This window comes from Pecten maximus, chromosome 13, assembly GCF_902652985.1.
Source record: "Pecten maximus chromosome 13, xPecMax1.1, whole genome shotgun sequence".
NCBI lineage: Eukaryota > Metazoa > Mollusca > Bivalvia > Pectinida > Pectinidae > Pecten > Pecten maximus.
Genome location: NC_047027.1, coordinates 186056 through 206771, shown reverse-complemented (window position 1 = coordinate 206771; position 20716 = coordinate 186056). Strand labels below are relative to the sequence as shown.

The window sequence follows — 20716 nt, the reverse complement described above, 5'->3', positions numbered from 1 at the left end:
CCTTGACCAGTAACCGATCATCTATACGACCAGGACTTTAACACTTGACCAGTAACACTTGACCAGTAACACTTGACAAATTACCGATCATCTATACGATCGGGACTTCACACTTGACCAGTAACCCTTGACCAGTAACCGATCATCTATACGACCAGGACTTTAACACTTGACCAGTAACACTTGACCAGTAACCGATCATCTATACGACCAGGACTTAACACTTGACCAGTAACCTTTGACCAGTAACCAATCATCTATACGACCAGGACTTAACACTTGACCAGTAACCGATCATCTATACGACCAGGACTTAACACTTGACCAGTAACCGATCATCTATACGATCAGGACTTTAACACTTGACCAGAAACTGATGAGAAAGCGTACCTTAATTCCAGCACTCCTACATTTTCCGACAGCATCAGGTACAGCAGCCCTAGGGGGATCTATCATGGACATTAGACCAACAAATCGGAGTCCGGTCAGAGGGAAGTTCTCCTCCTCACTGTCAAATGGATAGCCGGGCTGGTACTGGTCAGCGGGCAGGAAGTAATCACAGAAACCTGTAGAGTCAAGATTATAATATATATTATGTATTTAGTTAAAAATTAGTTTAAATATGACACGAGACATAAAAATAACCCCAGTAACTTGTGTATTTCTTACAAGAATGTGACCTACAAGATTCTGTCGATTACTGATAATGAATCAAAACAATGTGGATATTTTCACTGATACAACTGTTCACACACATTGAGTAGAAAACATTAAATTCAGGACATTCCCAATTCTCTAGCATTACAATACAACTGGCCAAATTATTCTTTTTTGTTTCATATGCTGTGTACTTTTCCAGCACTTATGTTGGTGTATTCTTACCAAGGACCCGTTCTCCCAGACCTCCCAGCCTTATGTTGGTGTATACTTACCAAGGACCCGTTCTCCCAGACCTCCCAGCCTTATGTTGGTGTATTCTTACCAAGGACCCGTTCTCCCAGACCTCCCAGCCTTATGTTGGTGTATACTTACCAAGGACCCGTTCTCCCAGACCTCCCAGCCTTATGTTGGTGTATACTTACCAAGGACCCGTTCTCCCAGACCTCCCAGCCTTATGTTGGTGTATACTTACCAAGGACCCGTTCTCCCAGACCTCCCAGCCTTATGTTGGTGTATACTTACCAAGGACCCGTTCTCCCAGACCTCCCAGCCTTATGTTGGTGTATTCTTACCAAGGACCCGTTCTCCCAGACCTCCCAGCCTTATGTTGGTGTATTCTTACCAAGGACCCGTTCTCCCAGACCTCCCAGCCTTATGTTGGTGTATACTTACCAAGGACCCGTTCTCCCAGACCTCCCAGCCTTATGTTGGTGTATACTTACCAAGGACCCGTTCTCCCAGACCTCCCAGCCTTATGTTGGTGTATTCTTACCAAGGACCCGTTCTCCCAGACCTCCCAGCCTTATGTTGGTGTATACTTACCAAGGACCCGTTCTCCCAGACCTCCCAGCCTTATGTTGGTGTATACTTACCAAGGACCCGTTCTCCCAGACCTCCCAGCCTTATGTTGGTGTATACTTACCAAGGACCCGTTCTCCCAGACCTCCCAGCCTTATGTTGGTGTATACTTACCAAGGACCCGTTCTCCCAGACCTCCCAGCCTTATGTTGGTGTATACTTACCGAGGACCCGTTCTCCCAGACCTCCCAGCCTTATGTTGGTGTATACTTACCGAGGACCCGTTCTCCCAGACCTCCCAGCCTTATGTTGGTGTATACTTACCGAGGACCCGTTCTCCCAGACCTCCCAGCCTTATGTTGGTGTATTCTTACCGAGGACCCGTTCTCCCAGACCTCCCAGCCTTATGTTGGTGTATACTTACCGAGGACCCGTTCTCCCAGACCTCCCAGCCTTATGTTGGTGTATTCTTACCGAGGACCCGTTCTCCCAGACCTCCCAGCCTTATGTTGGTGTATACTTACCAAGGACCCGTTCTCCCAGACCTCCCAGCCTTATGTTGGTGTATACTTACCAAGGACCCGTTCTCCCAGACCTCCCAGCCTTATGTTGGTGTATTCTTACCGAGGACCCGTTCTCCCAGACCTCCCAGCCTTATGTTGGTGTATACTTACCAAGGACCCGTTCTCCCAGCCTTATGTTGGTGTATTCTTACCAAGGACCCGTTCTCCCAGACTTCCCAGCCTTATGTTGGTGTATTCTTACCGAGGACCCGTTCTCCCAGACCTCCCAGCCTTATGTTGGTGTATACTTACCAAGGACCCGTTCTCCCAGACCTCCCAGCCTTATGTTGGTGTATACTTACCGAGGACCCGTTCTCCCAGACCTCCCAGCCTTATGTTGGTGTATTCTTACCAAGGACCCGTTCTCCCAGCCTTATGTTGGTGTATACTTACCGAGGACCCGTTCTCCCAGACCTCCCAGCCTTATGTTGGTGTATACTTACCAAGGACCCGTTCTCCCAGACCTCCCAGCCTTATGTTGGTGTATTCTTACCGAGGACCCGTTCTCCCAGACCTCCCAGCCTTATGTTGGTGTATACTTACCGAGGACCCGTTCTCCCAGACCTCCCAGCCTTATGTTGGTGTATACTTACCAAGGACCCGTTCTCCCAGACCTCCCAGCCTTATGTTGGTGTATACTTACCGAGGACCCGTTCTCCCAGACCTCCCAGCCTTATGTTGGTGTATACTTACCAAGGACCCGTTCTCCCAGACCTCCCAGCTCCATGTAGGCGGCGTTGAAGGCGGTCCTGAAGTTATCATCCAATGCAATTTCTTTGCCGTTAAAGAAGACAGTTGAACATCGGTCAAGAATCCTCTCTGGAGCTCCCTTCATGACCAGAAGGTAGCGGGGATCGTCAGGGAGCTCGGTCTCGTGGACAGATACCTAGAAAACGACAAAATTCAGGTGAAAACAACAAAATTGAGGTGAGATTTTTATTGACAGAGTGACATGCAATAGCTTAAAAAGATTTTCATTTTTCGCTATAAAATCTGAAGATTAAAGATGAATTTCTTACCACAATAATGATATGTTACAGCTTTACAGGTGTTTACTGATGTTTACTGATGTTAACTGGTGTTTACAGGTGTTAACGGGTGTTTACTGATGTTTACTGGTGTTTACTGATGTTTACTGATGTTAACTGATGTTAACTGATGTTTACTGATGTTTACAGGTGTTTACTGGTGTTTACTGGTGTTTACTGATGTTTACTGGTGTTAACTGATGTTTACTGATGTTTACTGATGTTTACTGGTGTTTACTGATGTTTACTGATGTTAACTGGTGTTTACTGATGTTTACTGATGTTTACTGGTGTTTACTTATGTTTACTGGTGTTAACTGGTGTTTACTGGTGTTTACTGATGTTTACTGGTGTTTACTGGTGTTTACTGGTGTTTACTGGTGTTAACTGATGTTTACTGATGTTAACTGATGTTTACTGATGTTAACTGATGTTTACTGATGTCTACTGATGTTTACTGGTGTTTACTTATGTTTACTGGTGTTAACTGGTGTTTACTGGTGTTTACTGATGTTTACTGGTGTTTACTGATGTTTACTGGTGTTAACTGATGTTTACTGATGTTTACTGATGTTTACAGGTGTTTACTGGTGTTTACTGATGTTTACTGATGTTAACTGGTGTTTACTGATGTTTACTGATGTTTACTGGTGTTTACTTATGTTTACTGGTGTTAACTGGTGTTTACTGGTGTTTACTGATGTTTACTGGTGTTTACTGGTGTTTACTGGTGTTTACTGGTGTTAACTGATGTTTACTGATGTTAACTGATGTTTACTGATGTTAACTGATGTTTACTGATGTCTACTGATGTTTACTGGTGTTTACTGATGTTTACTTATGTTTACTGATGTTTACTGGTGTTTACTGATGTTTACTGATGTTTACTGGTGTTTACTGATGTTAACTGATGTTTACTGGTGTTAACTGATGTTTACTGATGTTTACTGGTGTTTACTGATGTAAACTGATGTTTACTGGTGTTTACTGATGTTTACTTATGTTTACTGATGTTTACTGGTGTTTACTGATGTTTACTGATGTTTACTGGTGTTTACTGATGTTAACTGATGTTTACTGGTGTTAACTGATGTTTACTGATGTTACTGGTGTTTACTGATGTAAAACTGATGTTTACTGATGTTTACTGATGTAAACTGATGTTTACTGATGTTACTGGTGTTAACTGATGTAAACTGATGTTAACTGATGTTTACTGATGTAAACTGATGTTAACTGATGTTTACTGATGTTAACTGATGTTTACTGATGTTAACTGATGTAAACTGATGTTAACTGATGTAAACTGATGTAAACTGATGTTTACTGGTGTTACTGATGTTAACTGGTGTTAACTGGTGTTTACAGGTATTAACTGATGTTTACTGATGTTAACTGATGTTTACTGATGTTAACTGGTGTTTACTGATGTTTACTGATGTTTACAGGTGGTTACTGATGTTTACAGGTGTTAACTGATGTTAACTGATGTTAACTGATGTTTACTGGTGTTAACTGATGTTTACTGATGTAAACTGATGTTAACTGATGTTTACTGATGTTTACTGATGTAAACTGATGTTAACTGATGTTTACTGATGTTTACTGGTGTTTACTGATGTTACTGTGTTAACGATGTTAACTGATGTTTACAGGTGTATACTGATGTTAATGGTGTTAACTGATTTACTGGTGTTACTGGTGTAAGGTATTAACTATGTCTACTGATGTTAACTGATGTTTACTGATGTTAACATTGGTGTTTACTAGTACTGATGTTTACTGGTGTATGATGTTAACAGGTTACTGAGTTTACTGTGTTTAACTGATTTAACTGATGTTAATGGTACTGATGTTACTATGTTATGATGTAACTGATATGTTTACTGATTTAAATGTACTGATTTACTGATTTACTGAGTTACTGTGTTTACTGATGTTTACTGATGTTTACTGATGTTAACTGATGTTAACTGGTGTATTGAAGGACAACAGCTGACTTACCTGGTATTTGTTGGAGGAGTTGAAGGGAATTTCACAAATCTTCTTGTTTCTATGACGGAAGCCAGTAACATCCCCAATAGACAGTTCCACACATTTGAGCAGGGCAGACTCGGAAGCATCACCGTTACATTCTCTGGAAAAAAATTGTTATAATCCAAATTGTAAAATCTTACATTTATAAATCTCATTTTTCCCAAACAAAACCTCTCGAGCAAATAAATAGCTGATGGTTGATCCAATAAAACCATTTAATTAAATATTCATTAAATTAAATAAAATGCAACAAAGATAATGTTCCTCAGTGAAATCCATACTAACAAATAGACAGACTAGATGTAATATAAACCTAAACAGCCTACCTCTTCAGTACAGGAACATTTTCTTGGCCAGATTTAAACTCGGCCCTGTTACACAACATAGATACACGTGCTAGGGACATCCAGGTGTCATCTCCAGAGCCATATGTCGCATCTATAATGATAAAAAAATCATTCTCAAACATCTATACATGTCTCTAGAAAACCTCAAACATCCATACACACGTCTCCAGAAAACCTCAAACATCCATACACGTGTCTCCAGAAAACCTCAAACATCCATACACGTGTCTCCAGAAAACCTCAAACATCCATACACACGTCTCCAGAAAACCTCAAACATCCATACACGTGTCTCCAGAAACTCTCAAACATCCATACACGTGTCTCCAGAAAACCTCAAACATCCATACACGTGTCTCCAGAAAACCTCAAACATCCATACACGTGTCTCCAGAAAACCTCAAACATCCATACACGTGTCTCCAGAAAACCTCAAACATCCATACACGTGTCTCCAGAAAACCTCAAACATCCATACACATGTCTCCAGAAAACACAGTACTTTTTATTTTAACAAAACTTTTCAGAATCAATACTTTATATATTGTAATAAGTTTCTTATTCTGTGATAATCCTTGAATCTGGAAAACATAACCAAAATATGGCACTTTTTCATTTCTCATAATATCTTAAAGTTACAAATAAACTTTCTCCAAGCTAATAATCTAAACACATCTTACTTATTCATCTCTGATAATCTTAAAATATAATGCTTGATGGAAATAGATTACGTCGGTCATTATAGATTACGTCGGTCATTATAGGTCCACACATTATAGATTACGTCGGTCATTATAGATTACGTCGGTCATTATAGATTACGTCGGTCATTATAGATTACGTCGGTCATTATAGTTCCACACATTATAGATTACGTCGGTCATTATAGGTCCACACATCATAGATTACGTCGGTCATTATAGGTCCAAACATTATAGATTACGTCGGTCATTATAGATTACGTCGGTCATTATAGATTACGTCGGTCATTATAGTTCCACACATTATAGATTACGTCGGTCATTATAGATTACGTCGGTCATTATAGTTCCACACATTATAGATTACGTCGGTCATTATAGGTCCACACATCATAGATTACGTCGGTCATTATAGTTCCACACATTATAGATTACGTCGGTCATTATAGGTCCACACATCATAGATTACGTCGGTCATTATAGGTCCACACATTATAGATTACGTCGGTCATTATAGATTACGTCGGTCATTATAGGTCCACACATTATAGATTACGTCGGTCATTATAGGTCCACACATCATAGATTACGTCGGTCATTATAGGTCCAAACATTATAGATTACGTCGGTCATTATAGGTCCACACATTATAGATTACGTCGGTCATTATAGATTACGTCGGTCATTACAGGTCCACACATTATAGATTACGTTGGTCATTATAGGTCCACACATTATAGATTACGTCGGTCATTATAGATTACGTCGGTCATTACAGGTCCACACATTATAGATTACGTCGGTCATTATAGTTCCACACATTATAGATTACGTCGGTCATTATAGATTACGTCGGTCATTATAGGTCCACACATTATAGATTACGTCGGTCATTATAGTTCCACACATTATAGATTACGTCGGTCATTATAGGTCCACACATCATAGATTACGTCGGTCATTATAGGTCCACACATCATAGATTACGTCGGTCATTATAGGTCCACACATCATAGATTACGTTGGTCATTATAGGTCCACACATCATAGACTACGTCGGTCATTATAGATTACGTCGGTCATTACAGGTCCACACATCATAGATTACGTCGGTCATTATAGATTACGTCGGTCATTATAGATTACGTCGGTCATTATAGGTCCACACATCATAGATTACGTCGGTCATTATAGGTCCACACATCATAGATTACGTTGGTCATTATAGGTCCACACATCATAGACTACGTCGGTCATTATAGATTACGTCGGTCATTATAGGTCCACACATCATAGACTACGTCGGTCATTATAGATTACGTCGGTCATTATAGATTACGTCGGTCATTATAGGTCCACACATCATAGATTACGTCGGTCATTATAGGTCCACACATTATAGATTATGTCGGTCATTATAGATTACGTCGGTCATTATATGTCCACACATTATAAATGTATATATGTGTATTAACATGCTGGTGTATAAGGGAGCTTTTGTTTTCAGACCAAATTCCTGTTGTTCAACCTTTAGACAGATCTGTTTACTTTGAATTTGATAGTTTAAGCGAAGTATTTAATACAATATTTCATAAATAATGTTTTCAGACACAATTGTAACATGAACGGCTCAAAAGACAAAGTATTTTTTCCAGAACTTTGTTTAAATTTCCACACAGTTCCAGATTCAGAAATTAGTCATAAAACACCTGTATACAACAGCACATAACAACACGAGACAAACATGCTCCACTAATACAGGTGTATAACTGTACACAACTGTGCTGGGGAGGGTATCCTCAAATATTGTTAGGCAGGGATCAAACTTGTAATTATTTCAGACTCAGAGCTCAGCTGATTATCTCTGGACAGAGGACAAAATGTTATATAGAATTAATTCATCTTCTCAAGAATATCCAAATGAATTTATCTACAAACTGAGCCATTGTTTTAGATTGATCCCTGCCAGGGGAGACAAATCATGCTATTCAATGTCACATTTTGTTCAATACAACTATATCATTGTGTGATGTTTGGTGCCGGTGTTTATTGATAGTTTACCAGCTTTATTCCTGAGAGTGGTCTCTAGTGGTCAGAAAATATACGACATTTTTACACGTGTACTCAGAAAATCTCTAGTGGTCAGAAAATATACGACATTTTTACATGTGTACACAGAAAATCTCTAGTGGTCAGGAAATATACGACATTTTTACATGTGTACTCAGAAAATATACGACATTTTTACATGTGTACTCAGAAAATCTCTAGTGGTCAGAAAATGTAGGTTTTTACACGTGTACAGAGTTATCATGGTGATAGCTGTGTCTAATTGAGAACATTATATCAATTTACAAACAGAACCTGTTAATCAAAATAACAAACAGCATTAATGACAAAATAGTAATGTTCACAAACTGCTACTTTTTCTCCTTACTGTGTTGCTAACTTACTAAAGCGACCCTATATGTTCATTAACCTTGGAAATCTTGGTATCCCATTTATTTCTACAAATCAAAATATCTCGCCACATAAGACCACATTTTAAGATTAGACTATGGGAGGTGACCGATACTCACTAGACTGGTCATCACTAGTATCCGCCTCTACGATGTGTCCATCAAACCACATGTGGGCCACGGTCATTCTGTTCTGGGTCAGAGTTCCAGTCTTGTCGGAGCAGATTGTTGAGGTGGATCCCAGGGTCTCGACAGCCTCCAAGTTCTTCACAAGACAGTTCTTGGAAGCCATACGTTTGGCGGTCAGGGTCAGACATACCTGAAGACAGACATCTTGTGTTATAACGTATTGTCCTAACATTGACATGCTGCAGTGATTTACTGATAAGCCAAAATATATCAAGTGAAAAAGCTTTATCTTCCTGTAGATATGTAAAGTCTGTATCTTGATATTATACCTAGGGAAATGTTAAGAACGAGATGTGAAAACTATAAATTTGGAAAACTGTTAAATCTAGTTGTAACTTGGGAGCAAGATTTGCAGATTTTTTTACCCTTATTTTTACCGACAGTTTGAGGAGAATCTTCAGAAAGAGCATTATCATTACTTTAAAATTTCATATATTTTTCAAACTCTTTATCCTTGATTCTATCTGTTCAAGACTGTAACAATTTGTGACACGGAGAACTACTTACAGTGACAGTAGCCAGCAGACCTTCTGGTACGTTAGCAACGATGATACCAATCAAGAAGATGACAGCATCAAGCCAGAAGTATCCAAGGATGAAAGCAATGATGAAGAATGAAACTCCAAGGAACACAGCCACTCCGGTAATGAGATGGATGAAATGGGCAATCTCCTTAGCAATGGGAGTCTCTCCGACCTCGAGACCTGACGCAAGGTTGGCAATACGTCCCATCACAGTCTTATCTCCAGTCTTCACAACCACTCCACGACATGTACCTTACCAGGAAAAACAGTTGTAACTTAATCTTCTGTAATATCATAAGTCTATAATATCATAAGTCTGTAATATCATAAGTCTGTAATATCATAAGTCTGTAATATCTGTAATATCATAAGTCTGTAATATCATAAGTCTGTAATATCATAAGTCTGTAATATCTGTAATATCATAAGTCTGTAATATCATAAGTCTGTAATATCATAAGTCTGTAATATCTGTAATATCATAAGTCTGTAATATCATAAGTCTGTAATATCATAAGTCTGTAATATCATAAGTCACCAATAACAGTACCGACATCCTTGTTTATAACAGTAACAACTTCCACAAGTCCTTGACATAACACTTACCTTCAACAGCGTTTGTGGAGAAGAAAGCCAAATTCCTTGTTTCCAGAGGATTTTCATTAGTGAAGTCAGATGAACGAGAACATGGTTCAGATTCTCCAGTCAGGGAAGAGTTATCCACCTTGAAACAAAAATGGGCATTTAATAGCTACTGAAAACCTAAACAGTATGTCAGGCAAACATTCCAAAGTAGAAATATAAATTTTCAAGTTCTTACAATTAGTTAGAAAATTGGTCATCACTTGTATTAGACTGATCCTTTGTTATCCAGTTATCAGTGAAGTGAGTACATCACAAAACAACAGCTAACATCCCACTGTTGGGCTCCACATCATTTGTGTTCTGTATACATTCAAAAACACCAATCAAACTGCCCACCAACCAACCCCACCCCCAATTCTGCAGGTGTCAGATCCTCCAAACGAGTTGGGTTTTATAATGAAAACATCCAGCAGGACTCCCGGCTACTTATCTTCTGTTTAACAAACAATACAGCGGGATTAAGGTGTCTAATCTGTTACATTTAATAGGAGTATGACAGCAGTGATGACAGTAGAAATACCTTGAAGCCCTGGGCTGTGATAAGACGAATATCTGCTGGGACTCGATCTCCAAATTTCACATCAAGAATATCACCAACTACGAGGTTTTCAGCTTTCATGTCTACTTTAGTTCCACCTCGTGTCACAAGGGCAAACTGAAACAAGAATTACAGACAAAACTGAAACAAGAATTACAGACAAAACTGAAACAAGAATTACAGACAATGTCACTAGCTGGTGATGAATTACAAAACATGTAATCGAGCATTAATATGAATATATCCCACGAGATATTTACCAATTACATAACAATTCTCTCGAATCTTACCTAGCCAGTAAGTCAACAGAATCTTACCTAGTCAGTAAGTCTTACCTAGCCAGTAAGTCAACAGAATCTTACCTAGCCAGTAAGTCAACAGAATCTTACCTAGTCAGTAAGTCAACAGAATCTTACCTAGTCAGTAAGTCAACAGAATCTTACCTAGTCAGTAAGTCAACAGAATCTTACCTAGCCAGTAAGTCAACAGAATCTTACCTAGCCAGTAAGTCAACAGAATCTTACCTAGCCAGTAAGTCAACAGAATCTTACCTAGTCAGTAAGTCAACAGAATCTTACCTAGCCAGTAAGTCTTACCTAGTCAGTAAGTCAACAGAATCTTACCTAGCCAGTAAGTCTTACCTAGCCAGTAAGTCAACAGAATCTTACCTAGTCAGTAAGTCTTACCTAGTCAGTAAGTCAACAGAATCTTACCTAGCCAGTAAGTCAACAGAATCTTACCTAGCCAGTAAGTCAACAGAATCTTACCTAGTCAGTAAGTCAACAGAATCTTACCTAGTCAGTAAGTCAACAGAATCTTACCTAGTCAGTAAGTCTTACCTAGTCAGTAAGTCTTACCTAGCCAGTAAGTCAACAGAATCTTACCTAGCCAGTAAGTCAACAGAATCTTACCTAGTCATTAAGTCAACAGAATCTTACCTAGCCAGTAAGTCAACAGAATCTTACCTAGTCAGTAAGTCTTACCTAGTCAGTAAGTCAACAGAATCTTACCTAGCCAGTAAGTCAACAGAATCTTACCTAGCCCAGTAAGTCAACAGAATCTTACCTAGTCAGTAAGTCTACCTAGTCAGTAAGTCAACAGAATCTTACCTAGTCCAGTAAGTCAACAGAATCTTACCTAGCCAGTAAGTCAACAGAATCTTACCTAGCAGTAAGTAAAGATCTTACCTAGTCAGTAAGTCAACAGAATCTTACCTAGCAGTAAGTCACCAGAGTCTTACCTAGCCAGTAAGTCTTACCTAGCCAGTAAGTCAACAGAATCTTACCTAGTCAGTAAGTCTTACCTAGTCAGTAAGTCTTACCTAGCCAGTAAGTCAACAGAATCTTACCTAGTCAGTAAGTCAACAGAATCTTACCTAGCCAGTAAGTCAACAGAATCTTACCTAGCCAGTAAGTCAACAGAATCTTACCTAGCCAGTAAGTCAACAGAATCTTACCTAGCCAGTAAGTCAACAGAATCTTACCTAGCCAGAAGTCTTACTGCAGTAAGATCACCAGAATCTTACCTAGTCAGTAAGTCTTACCTAGTCAGTAAGTCAACAGAATCTTACACCAGTAAGTCAACAGATTTACCTAGCCAGTAGTCAACAGAATCTTACCTAGCAGTAAGTCAACAGAATCTTACCTAGTCAGTAAGTCAACAGAATCTTACCTAGCCAGTAAGTCTCACTAATCTACCTAGCCAGTTTAGCAGAAAATCTTACCTAGCCTAGCAACAATACAGTAAGTCCTTACCTAGCAGTAAGTCAACAGAATCTTACCTAGTCAGTAAGTCTTACCTAGCCAGTAAGTCAACAGAATCTTACCTAGTCAGTAAGTCAACAGAATCTTACCTAGCCAGTAAGTCAACAGAATCTTACCTAGCCAGTAAGTCAACAGAATCTTACCTAGCCAGTAAGTCAACAGAATCTTACCCTAGTCAGTAAGTCTTACCTAGCCAGTAAGTCAACAGAATCTTACCTAGTCAGTAAGTCAACAGAATCTACCTAGCCAGTAAGTCAACAGAATCTTACCTAGTCAGTAAGTCTTACCTAGTCAGTAAGTCAACAGAATCTTACCTAGCCAGTAAGTCAACAGAATCTTACCTAGTCAGTAAGTCAACAGAATCTTACCTAGCCAGTAAGTCAACAGAATCTTACCTAGCCAGTAAGTCAACAGAATCTTACCTAGCCAGTAAGTCAACAGAATCTTACCTAGCCAGTAAGTCAACAGAATCTTACCTAGTCAGTAAGTCAACAGAATCTTACCTAGTCAGTAAGTCTTACCTAGTCAGTAAGTCAACAGAATCTTACCTAGCCAGTAAGTCAACAGAATCTTACCTAGCCAGTAAGTCAACAGAATCTTACCTAGTCAGTAAGTCAACAGAATCTTACCTAGCCAGTAAGTCAACAGAATCTTACCTAGTCAGTAAGTCAACAGAATCTTACCTAGTCAGTAAGTCTTACCTAGTCAGTAAGTCAACAGAATCTTACCTAGTCAGTAAGTCAACAGAATCTTACCTAGTCAGTAAGTCAACAGAATCTTACCTAGCCAGTAAGTCAACAGAATCTTACCTAGTCAGTAAGTCTTACCTAGTCAGTAAGTCAACAGAATCTTACCTAGCCAGTAAGTCAACAGAATCTTACCTAGTCAGTAAGTCTTACCTAGTCAGTAAGTCAACAGAATCTTACCTAGTCAGTAAGTCAACAGAATCTTACCTAGTCAGTAAGTCAACAGAATCTTACCTAGCCAGTAAGTCAACAGAATCTTACCTAGCCAGTAAGTCAACAGAATCTTACCTAGCCAGTAAGTCAACAGAATCTTACCTAGCCAGTAAGTCAACAGAATCTTACCTAGCCAGTAAGTCAACAGAATTTTACCTAGCCAGTAAGTCAACAGAATCTTACCTAGTCAGTAAGTCAACAGAATCTTACCTAGCCAGTAAGTCAACAGAATCTTACCTAGTCAGTAAGTCAACAGAATCTTACCTAGTCAGTAAGTCAACAGAATCTTACCTAGTCAGTAAGTCTTACCTAGCCAGTAAGTCAACAGAATCTTACCTAGTCAGTAAGTCAACAGAATCTTACCTAGTCAGTAAGTCAACAGAATCTTACCTAGTCAGTAAGTCAACAGAATCTTACCTAGTCAGTAAGTCTTACCTAGCCAGTAAGTCAACAGAATCTTACCTAGTCAGTAAGTCAACAGAATCTTACCTAGCCAGTAAGTCAACAGAATCTTACCTAGCCAGTAAGTCAACAGAATCTTACCTAGCCAGTAAGTCAACAGAATCTTACCTAGTCAGTAAGTCAACAGAATCTTACCTAGTCAGTAAGTCAACAGAATCTTACCTAGTCAGTAAGTCAACAGAATCTTACCTAGTCAGTAAGTCTTACCTAGTCAGTAAGTCTTACCTAGCCAGTAAGTCAACAGAATCTTACCTAGTCAGTAAGTCAACAGAATCTTACCTAGTCAGTAAGTCAACAGAATCTTACCTAGCCAGTAAGTCTTACCTAGTCAGTAAGTCTTACCTAGTCAGTAAGTCAACAGAATCTTACCTAGTCAGTAAGTCTTACCTAGTCAGTAAGTCAACAGAATCTTACCTAGCCAGTAAGTCAACAGAATCTTACCTAGCCAGTAAGTCAACAGAATCTTACCTAGTCAGTAAGTCAACAGAATCTTACCTAGTCAGTAAGTCAACAGAATCTTACCTAGTCAGTAAGTCAACAGAATCTTACCTAGTCAGTAAGTCTTACCTAGTCAGTAAGTCAACAGAATCTTACCTAGCCAGTAAGTCTTACCTAGCCAGTAAGTCAACAGAATCTTACCTAGCCAGTAAGTCAACAGAATCTTACCTAGCCAGTAAGTCAACAGAATCTTACCTAGTCAGTAAGTCAACAGAATCTTACCTAGTCAGTAAGTCAACAGAATCTTACCTAGCCAGTAAGTCAACAGAATCTTACCTAGCCAGTAAGTCAACAGAATCTTACCTAGTCAGTAAGTCAACAGAATCTTACCTAGCCAGTAAGTCAACAGAATCTTACCTAGTCAGTAAGTCTTACCTAGTCAGTAAGTCTTACCTAGTCAGTAAGTCTTACCTAGCCAGTAAGTCAACAGAATCTTACCTAGCCAGTAAGTCAACAGAATCTTACCTAGCCAGTAAGTCAACAGAATCTTACCTAGCCAGTAAGTCTTACCTAGTCAGTAAGTCAACAGAATCTTACCTAGCCAGTAAGTCAACAGAATCTTACCTAGCCAGTAAGTCAACAGAATTTTACAATACTTTTCATACATCACTCAGCATTTTAATATCTCCCATACTTTACAATGTTTATACTGTACCTGAGGGACCATGCTCTTAAAGGAATCCATAATCTTGGAACTCTTGGCTTCTTGGTAGTATGAGAAACATCCAGTAACAACCACAACACCGGTCAACACAATTCCAAGGTACAACTACAACAGAGAATTTACAACATGTTAAACAGCATGATATGGACAGCTTATAATTGAAATTTTTCTTAAACATGATTCGTACAATTCCATTTTTGGACAAAGAATCCTCAAAACAATATCAGATTTATGGAATGTTTTATACGTACGTTATCGCCTGGTGGGTCGTCGTACTGACTCGCTTGGATGGAATAGGCGATGAAACAGAGGATAGCTCCAATCCACAGAAGCATAGAGAAACCGCCGAACAACTGTTTACAGAACTTCACCCATTCGGGAGTAGTAGGAGGTGGTGTCAGCTCATTGGGACCATCTCTGGCCAGAATCTGAGCAGCTCGCTCAATGCTCAAACCCTTCAGATAAAAACAACATCATTCAGTATGGCTTCAAAAAATTAGCGATGATTTTCTTTTTATGAGAATACTTTTGACAGTAAAAAGAAAGACAAAAAATAATTTGAATAACAGTTTTTGATAATTTCTTTAATCCGAATCCTTACATTGGTTGGATCTGTGCCAAGCCTTTCGTACAGCTCTTCAATGGGGATCTTGTGCTCGTCCATTTCCAGCTCCTGTTTGAGCTCGTCCAAGTTCTCCTTCTTCTTCTTCTTCTTGCTTTTCTTGACATCTTCGCCACCTGGTGTAATAGCTACTCGGTAGCTATCAGCCCGAGGCTGAAAAAACAAAACAAAAAGTTATAGATCTATCTATATTATACACAAAAAGACTGGTTTATTTGTCCTTATTTAGACCAATTCACATTGTTTATCTTTCTCAATGCCATCATCAAAATTCCAATAATATTCAAATTTGTTATTTATTATGTGAGGACATCAAATCTAAGTTCTGAACTCTGAATTTTAGATTTTCACACTTTTTCTGAGGGTTTTAAGGGGACGATAAATAAATTGAAATTATTTCATATTTTAACCAAATTCCCAAAATTTGTTGTTTAATCCTGAAAATTTCCTGAGAATTCATCAATTTTCTTCCCAAAATGAGGCAAAAAGGCCACCTCCCTAATCAGTGAAAAAAAGGCCTGAAGTGACAATTTCAAATACAGAAACGAATGATCTAAGATTATACTTCACAGAACTAGATGATCTTATTTTACATGACGATCTATGAACTATTCAATACTTCACAGAACTAGATGATCTTATTTTACATGACGATCTATGAACTATTCAATACTTCACAGAACTAGATGATCTTATTTTACATGACGATCTATGAACTATTCAATACCATTTAATCACATATTGACTATACCAGACAGTATACAAGACTTGATGTACTACACGGTTGTCGGTCCGGTACAACATACAGAGGAAAATCTAGACAATTTTCACTACCGTAATTAGGTAGTATTCTCCATTGATGGTGTTTTCCCCTTTGAATAAAAACAAATTCCCCATAAAAAATCCCATCAATCGGGAAAATTCTCCATAACAGGGCAAATCCCCCAAATTTTGATGAAATATGTAAAAATTATAGCAAAGAATAGCTGTAAAATGTTGAAATTCATAGAATAATTCAATACATTGATGCCATTCATTTCCCCTAAATTTCATAATGTGTAGTATTCCCCAAATCCTAGATTAACCCTCGACATACTGCACAACAAAATAAAAATTGAATTCCATATGAAAAACTAGCATTTTTGTCTTTAAAATGAAAATGAAATCTTAAGTGTGAATAAAATACCCGCAATCCTTCACCTTAGTGATTTGACACCCATACTATATTAGAGGTGACCCCCCCCCCCCCCCCCCCCCCACATTTACATAAGGGAATTAGCTTTCTTTATAATATTACACCATTACAATATAGGAAGCAACATTGATATGAACAACAACTTAAAGCTGCCATATAAAGTTTAGGATAAACACAAACAACTAGAGTTTGACAAATAGATTTTTTAACATTGACATTTTTCTCCAGTGTAGACAGTGTTCGAAAGTAAAGGTGGTCCGATGGCCCGAGGCCACAGAAAATCTGATCGGTCTATGTAAAAATTCATTGTGTTGGACCGATTGGCTATGCAATTTTTCAGTCTTGATATTAAATTTTCCTCATGACACATGATAACAAAATCTTTCCTTGTCTTTTGACTAATGATCCAGTAATAAATGAGCTCAAAATAAAAGTAAATCTTCCGAGAAAAGCGCGTCAGCAGGGTGTATTTGCTTCAAGCGTCTGAGTGATTTGACACCGAACGATGCAAGCGTTTGCATGACGCAGTTATTCAAAACAACATGGCGCACATGTTAAAGTATTATGAAGGTGCTAAACCAAATACGAAGCGAAAACATTCCTCTGCTTATTCCTCGGCGACACAGTTACATGCTAAACGAAAGGCATATGACGACAACACCAGAGAAAGGACTTTTCAATGCCACTGGCTTGTTCTGTTGGAAGAGACTGGTTATGTTACGAGGTCGAGGACAACGTGATGAAATGTAGGTACTGTTGTGATTTGATTTTGAACTTGATTATTTCTTGTAGATATTTTATGCTTTAATTTGATTATTATCTGATGAATGAATATTAAACCATGATTTGGAGTTTCTTGTCAGAATTTGAGAAATGTCTACATACTCTGTGATTCATGTAATTGTATTATTTATCCTATCATTTATCTGTTAGACAAAAGGTGCAGACTTACCATTGAGGCAATGACTGACGTAATGATCGTAAAGTCGCTCACTTCTTCTGTTGAACAATTTGACCCAGAAGATGCCATTAACAGGTTTTTGGTTAGTTTAATACCTTTTAGTTTAAAGTCACTTCAATTGAAAGTGTTTCAAAGTCCTTTAAAACAATAACATTAATTATGCATAGTGCATTATAGCATACTAGTTCATATCAGCCTCTCAAGATAACTTCAGAAGGCTTATTATTAACTAATTAATATTATTTTAACCAACACTGCAAGTTTGCATTAAACAGATGAAAACACCATCTGGAGGGATGAGGAGACCAGAATTTGAGAGGTCTGCACTAAAGGCAGCATCAACTTCAAAGGAAATAGAGGGTGAAGCTGTGATAGAAGGAGATGGACAAGCAGAAGCTGAAATAGATCATCAGATGGAGTCCGATTCAGAGGATGTTGATTCAGATGTTGAGGGGGATTTTGAGCCAGGCTTTGATAATATGGGTGACACATTCACCAAAGTGTTAAAGGAAGCGGCTGCGGTTGAGCTTGAGCACGAAACGGTCAAAGAAATAAAATTTAAAAAAGAACTGATTAACAATCGCAAATAAAAATCTTATTAACAATTACAATTGATTCTCATTTTTTTATTTCATTAACGACATTGCACTTATTTCACAATAAGTTTAACGACTATCACTCTGCTACTAAAAAGCATGTTGTAAAAAATGGGTCTATGGAAAAATTACTTGGGCTATGGAATTTCAGTTTTCTGTAGACCTATTGTCTATGGAGAATTCAGAGTTACTTTCGGACACTGTGTAGATCTGGGTTACCAGTAACTAGTGAGTTTTTTTTTTCATTATTATGTTTAGCATTCTAGTAATTGGGTTTATTCACCAATTCTAGACCAATCCATTCCATTATGGACTTAAGATAAAATCCAAATTACAATACACATGGCTAGATCAGGTAAAAGTAGAGATGAACTGTAATGTAAAATCAATTTGTAACTAAAGCTGATTCAAGGTTAAAAAACAAGTTACATTCAAGTCAAAATGATAATTATTCTTTAAGGTGCTTCAGTACACTTGTGCCAGTAAGATTTGAGAAATAACCAAACGGTTTGTAATCGATGTATTATGATGAACCCCTCCACAAAATAGTCTTGATGTGATTGAGCTTTTTCACATGGCACAGAAAAATACTAATTAATACAATGATATTATTGTAACGGTTTCACAAAAAAACAACATTTTAGATATTTATAAGCTGTTTGAATTGTTTAGTTTTACATTACACACAAAAAAGGTGTGTAAGTTAACCATACATAGGTAAGCGTGTGGCTAACCCATGTAGACTTATTCCAGGTGTGTCTCGACAGACAACCTTTACCCAGTTACATGTGCACATCCCTTGCCATTCAGACCAAACTTTTGTCAGCTTTTTATTTTTCATGCAAAAGTTTTTTGCCAATTACTAATCAACACCAGTCATTTATTCATATATCAACTAATTGGCCTAAATTTAATAATATTTTTAATATATAATATATTTAAACTGGCGTAATATGGGGAGTACAAGTCTCATGATCCACATTAATACATTTGAAACAACCAGATATTCTTTTTTAATCAATTCTAAATTTCTATGATTGCCCATCTCATGTAAACAGCAACTAAATGAGAGGGAGTTATTATGAAAATGAACTGAAAATCAACATTTGATAACTACCTTTCAGCGTACAAACATTTTCTGGAAAATTCTTTTAAAAATGTGAAAAAAAGTTACGATTATAGAGCAGAATTAGATTAGGCGGATTTTAATTTTTTTTTTTTTTACCTAATGTAGTATTAATATTAAGAAATACCGTGCAGTATATGTGTTGTGAAATACACGCTGTTTAATAAATCCCCGTGTACAATCAGTCAAATGTACAGCGATTACTTAACTCAAACGAAAATAATGGTACATGTCCACCCGACCAAAACAACTAATTTAATACGAAAAGTAGGCTACGATGACGAGGACAGCTTCACGCTCTGTTGAGCGAAGCCATCGCCATTCCCCAGCTTTCCATGCGACCTCTAGATATGACCTCTGTACGAATTTATGTGCAGAAGCCGGTTAAACAAACATCGTAGAAATACATTGCTATGTGCATTTAGTTTAACATATCAAAATAAAGATACTTAATATCTCTAAACTGGTGAACAATCTATTTAAACAGACGATTAGGCCTACAGATTCACATGTGGAAAACTCGGACCGGCTGATCGATGAATATTCATGAGGCTAGATTACCGTCGGTCTTTTCAATTATTTTCTGTACTACAATCTCCCGATCAAATTACAACATTATCAGATATTTCGATATATAATTACTGCATATTTAAAAGCAATAAAACCCCAGAGTAGTCAGGGAGACATCTAAATAGCACAAGAAAAATATATTTCCCATTGGCAATAGACGGCGCTGTCGTTAAAAGTATAAAGAAACACGAAAAAACAATGTTAATCCAAAAATATACGTCGAATAACTAAAACCTGCTATAAATGGCAGTAAATATATAAATTTGAGTTCGATATTACTGAAAATATCGGTGCAAATTTCCAAAATTCTAGGAAACATACCTGTTGTGAAGCTTTCACCTTGGACGACGCCATCTCTCTCCTGTCGGTCACAGAAAGGGGGCTCTGTAGTCGACCAATGAAATGTATTCTAGCAAATTACGTCACTCTAAAATAAGGAATGTATTATTCATAAAGATATGTACACGATTAAAATTAAAAATAACACATCACAACCTTTTAAAGTCTACAGAAAATATAGATTCGACAATAAAATATTATTTTCTTCGTGTAATATGTTAACAGTTCTTTATATTTCGCAATAGAAGTCACGTGACCTAAAAATGGCGGCGACCTTAAGGCAACGCCCAACGGCAGCACTGTGAATGTCACCTTGTGTTTTAATACCGATATGATGTGAGTGACTGAGGTTGTGAGGTGCAATTAATGCAACAGAGACACACATTAAATTAGCCTGAGGCATGTAGGATTTACATAAACCAAAGGACGTTAAATGATTGGTGATTTAACAAAACGTACTATAGGATGCACG

The 20716-nt window shown here is 37.9% G+C and overlaps 2 protein-coding genes across 4 annotated transcripts in view; one reads left to right on the top strand and one right to left on the bottom strand.

Annotated features, from left to right (window-relative positions):
• LOC117341055 (sodium/potassium-transporting ATPase subunit alpha-like) overlaps positions 1-20347 on the bottom strand; it is a 31845-nt gene extending 11498 nt beyond the window's left edge. The window contains exons 1-12 of one of the 2 annotated variants that reach the window (XM_033902877.1): positions 20227-20347; positions 15437-15610; positions 15087-15290; positions 14827-14940; positions 10472-10606; positions 9913-10030; positions 9290-9558; positions 8714-8912; positions 5413-5524; positions 5054-5186; positions 2715-2907; positions 391-566 (exon numbers count right to left, since the gene is read on the bottom strand). In XM_033902877.1, the coding sequence (XP_033758768.1) occupies positions 391-566; positions 2715-2907; positions 5054-5186; positions 5413-5524; positions 8714-8912; positions 9290-9558; positions 9913-10030; positions 10472-10606; positions 14827-14940; positions 15087-15290; positions 15437-15610; positions 20227-20259 (1860 nt within the window). In that variant the 5' untranslated portion in view covers positions 20260-20347. The remainder of the gene's footprint in view (positions 1-390; positions 567-2714; positions 2908-5053; positions 5187-5412; positions 5525-8713; positions 8913-9289; positions 9559-9912; positions 10031-10471; positions 10607-14826; positions 14941-15086; positions 15291-15436; positions 15611-20226) is intronic. The other variant, XM_033902878.1, reaches the window with a different exon arrangement.
• LOC117341056 lies at positions 16892-18224 on the top strand. Of its 2 annotated transcripts, none has more exons than XM_033902879.1 (3): positions 16892-17398; positions 17586-17695; positions 17889-18224. In XM_033902879.1, exons 1-3 carry the CDS (start codon positions 17332-17334, stop codon positions 18201-18203), a joined length of 492 nt encoding a protein of 163 aa, XP_033758770.1. In that variant the 5' UTR covers positions 16892-17331; the 3' UTR covers positions 18204-18224. The 2 variants fall into 2 exon arrangements, with proteins under 2 accessions (XP_033758770.1, XP_033758771.1); XM_033902880.1 differs by having other exon boundaries at positions 16892-17402.
• Positions 20348-20716: the final 369 nt, after the last annotated feature.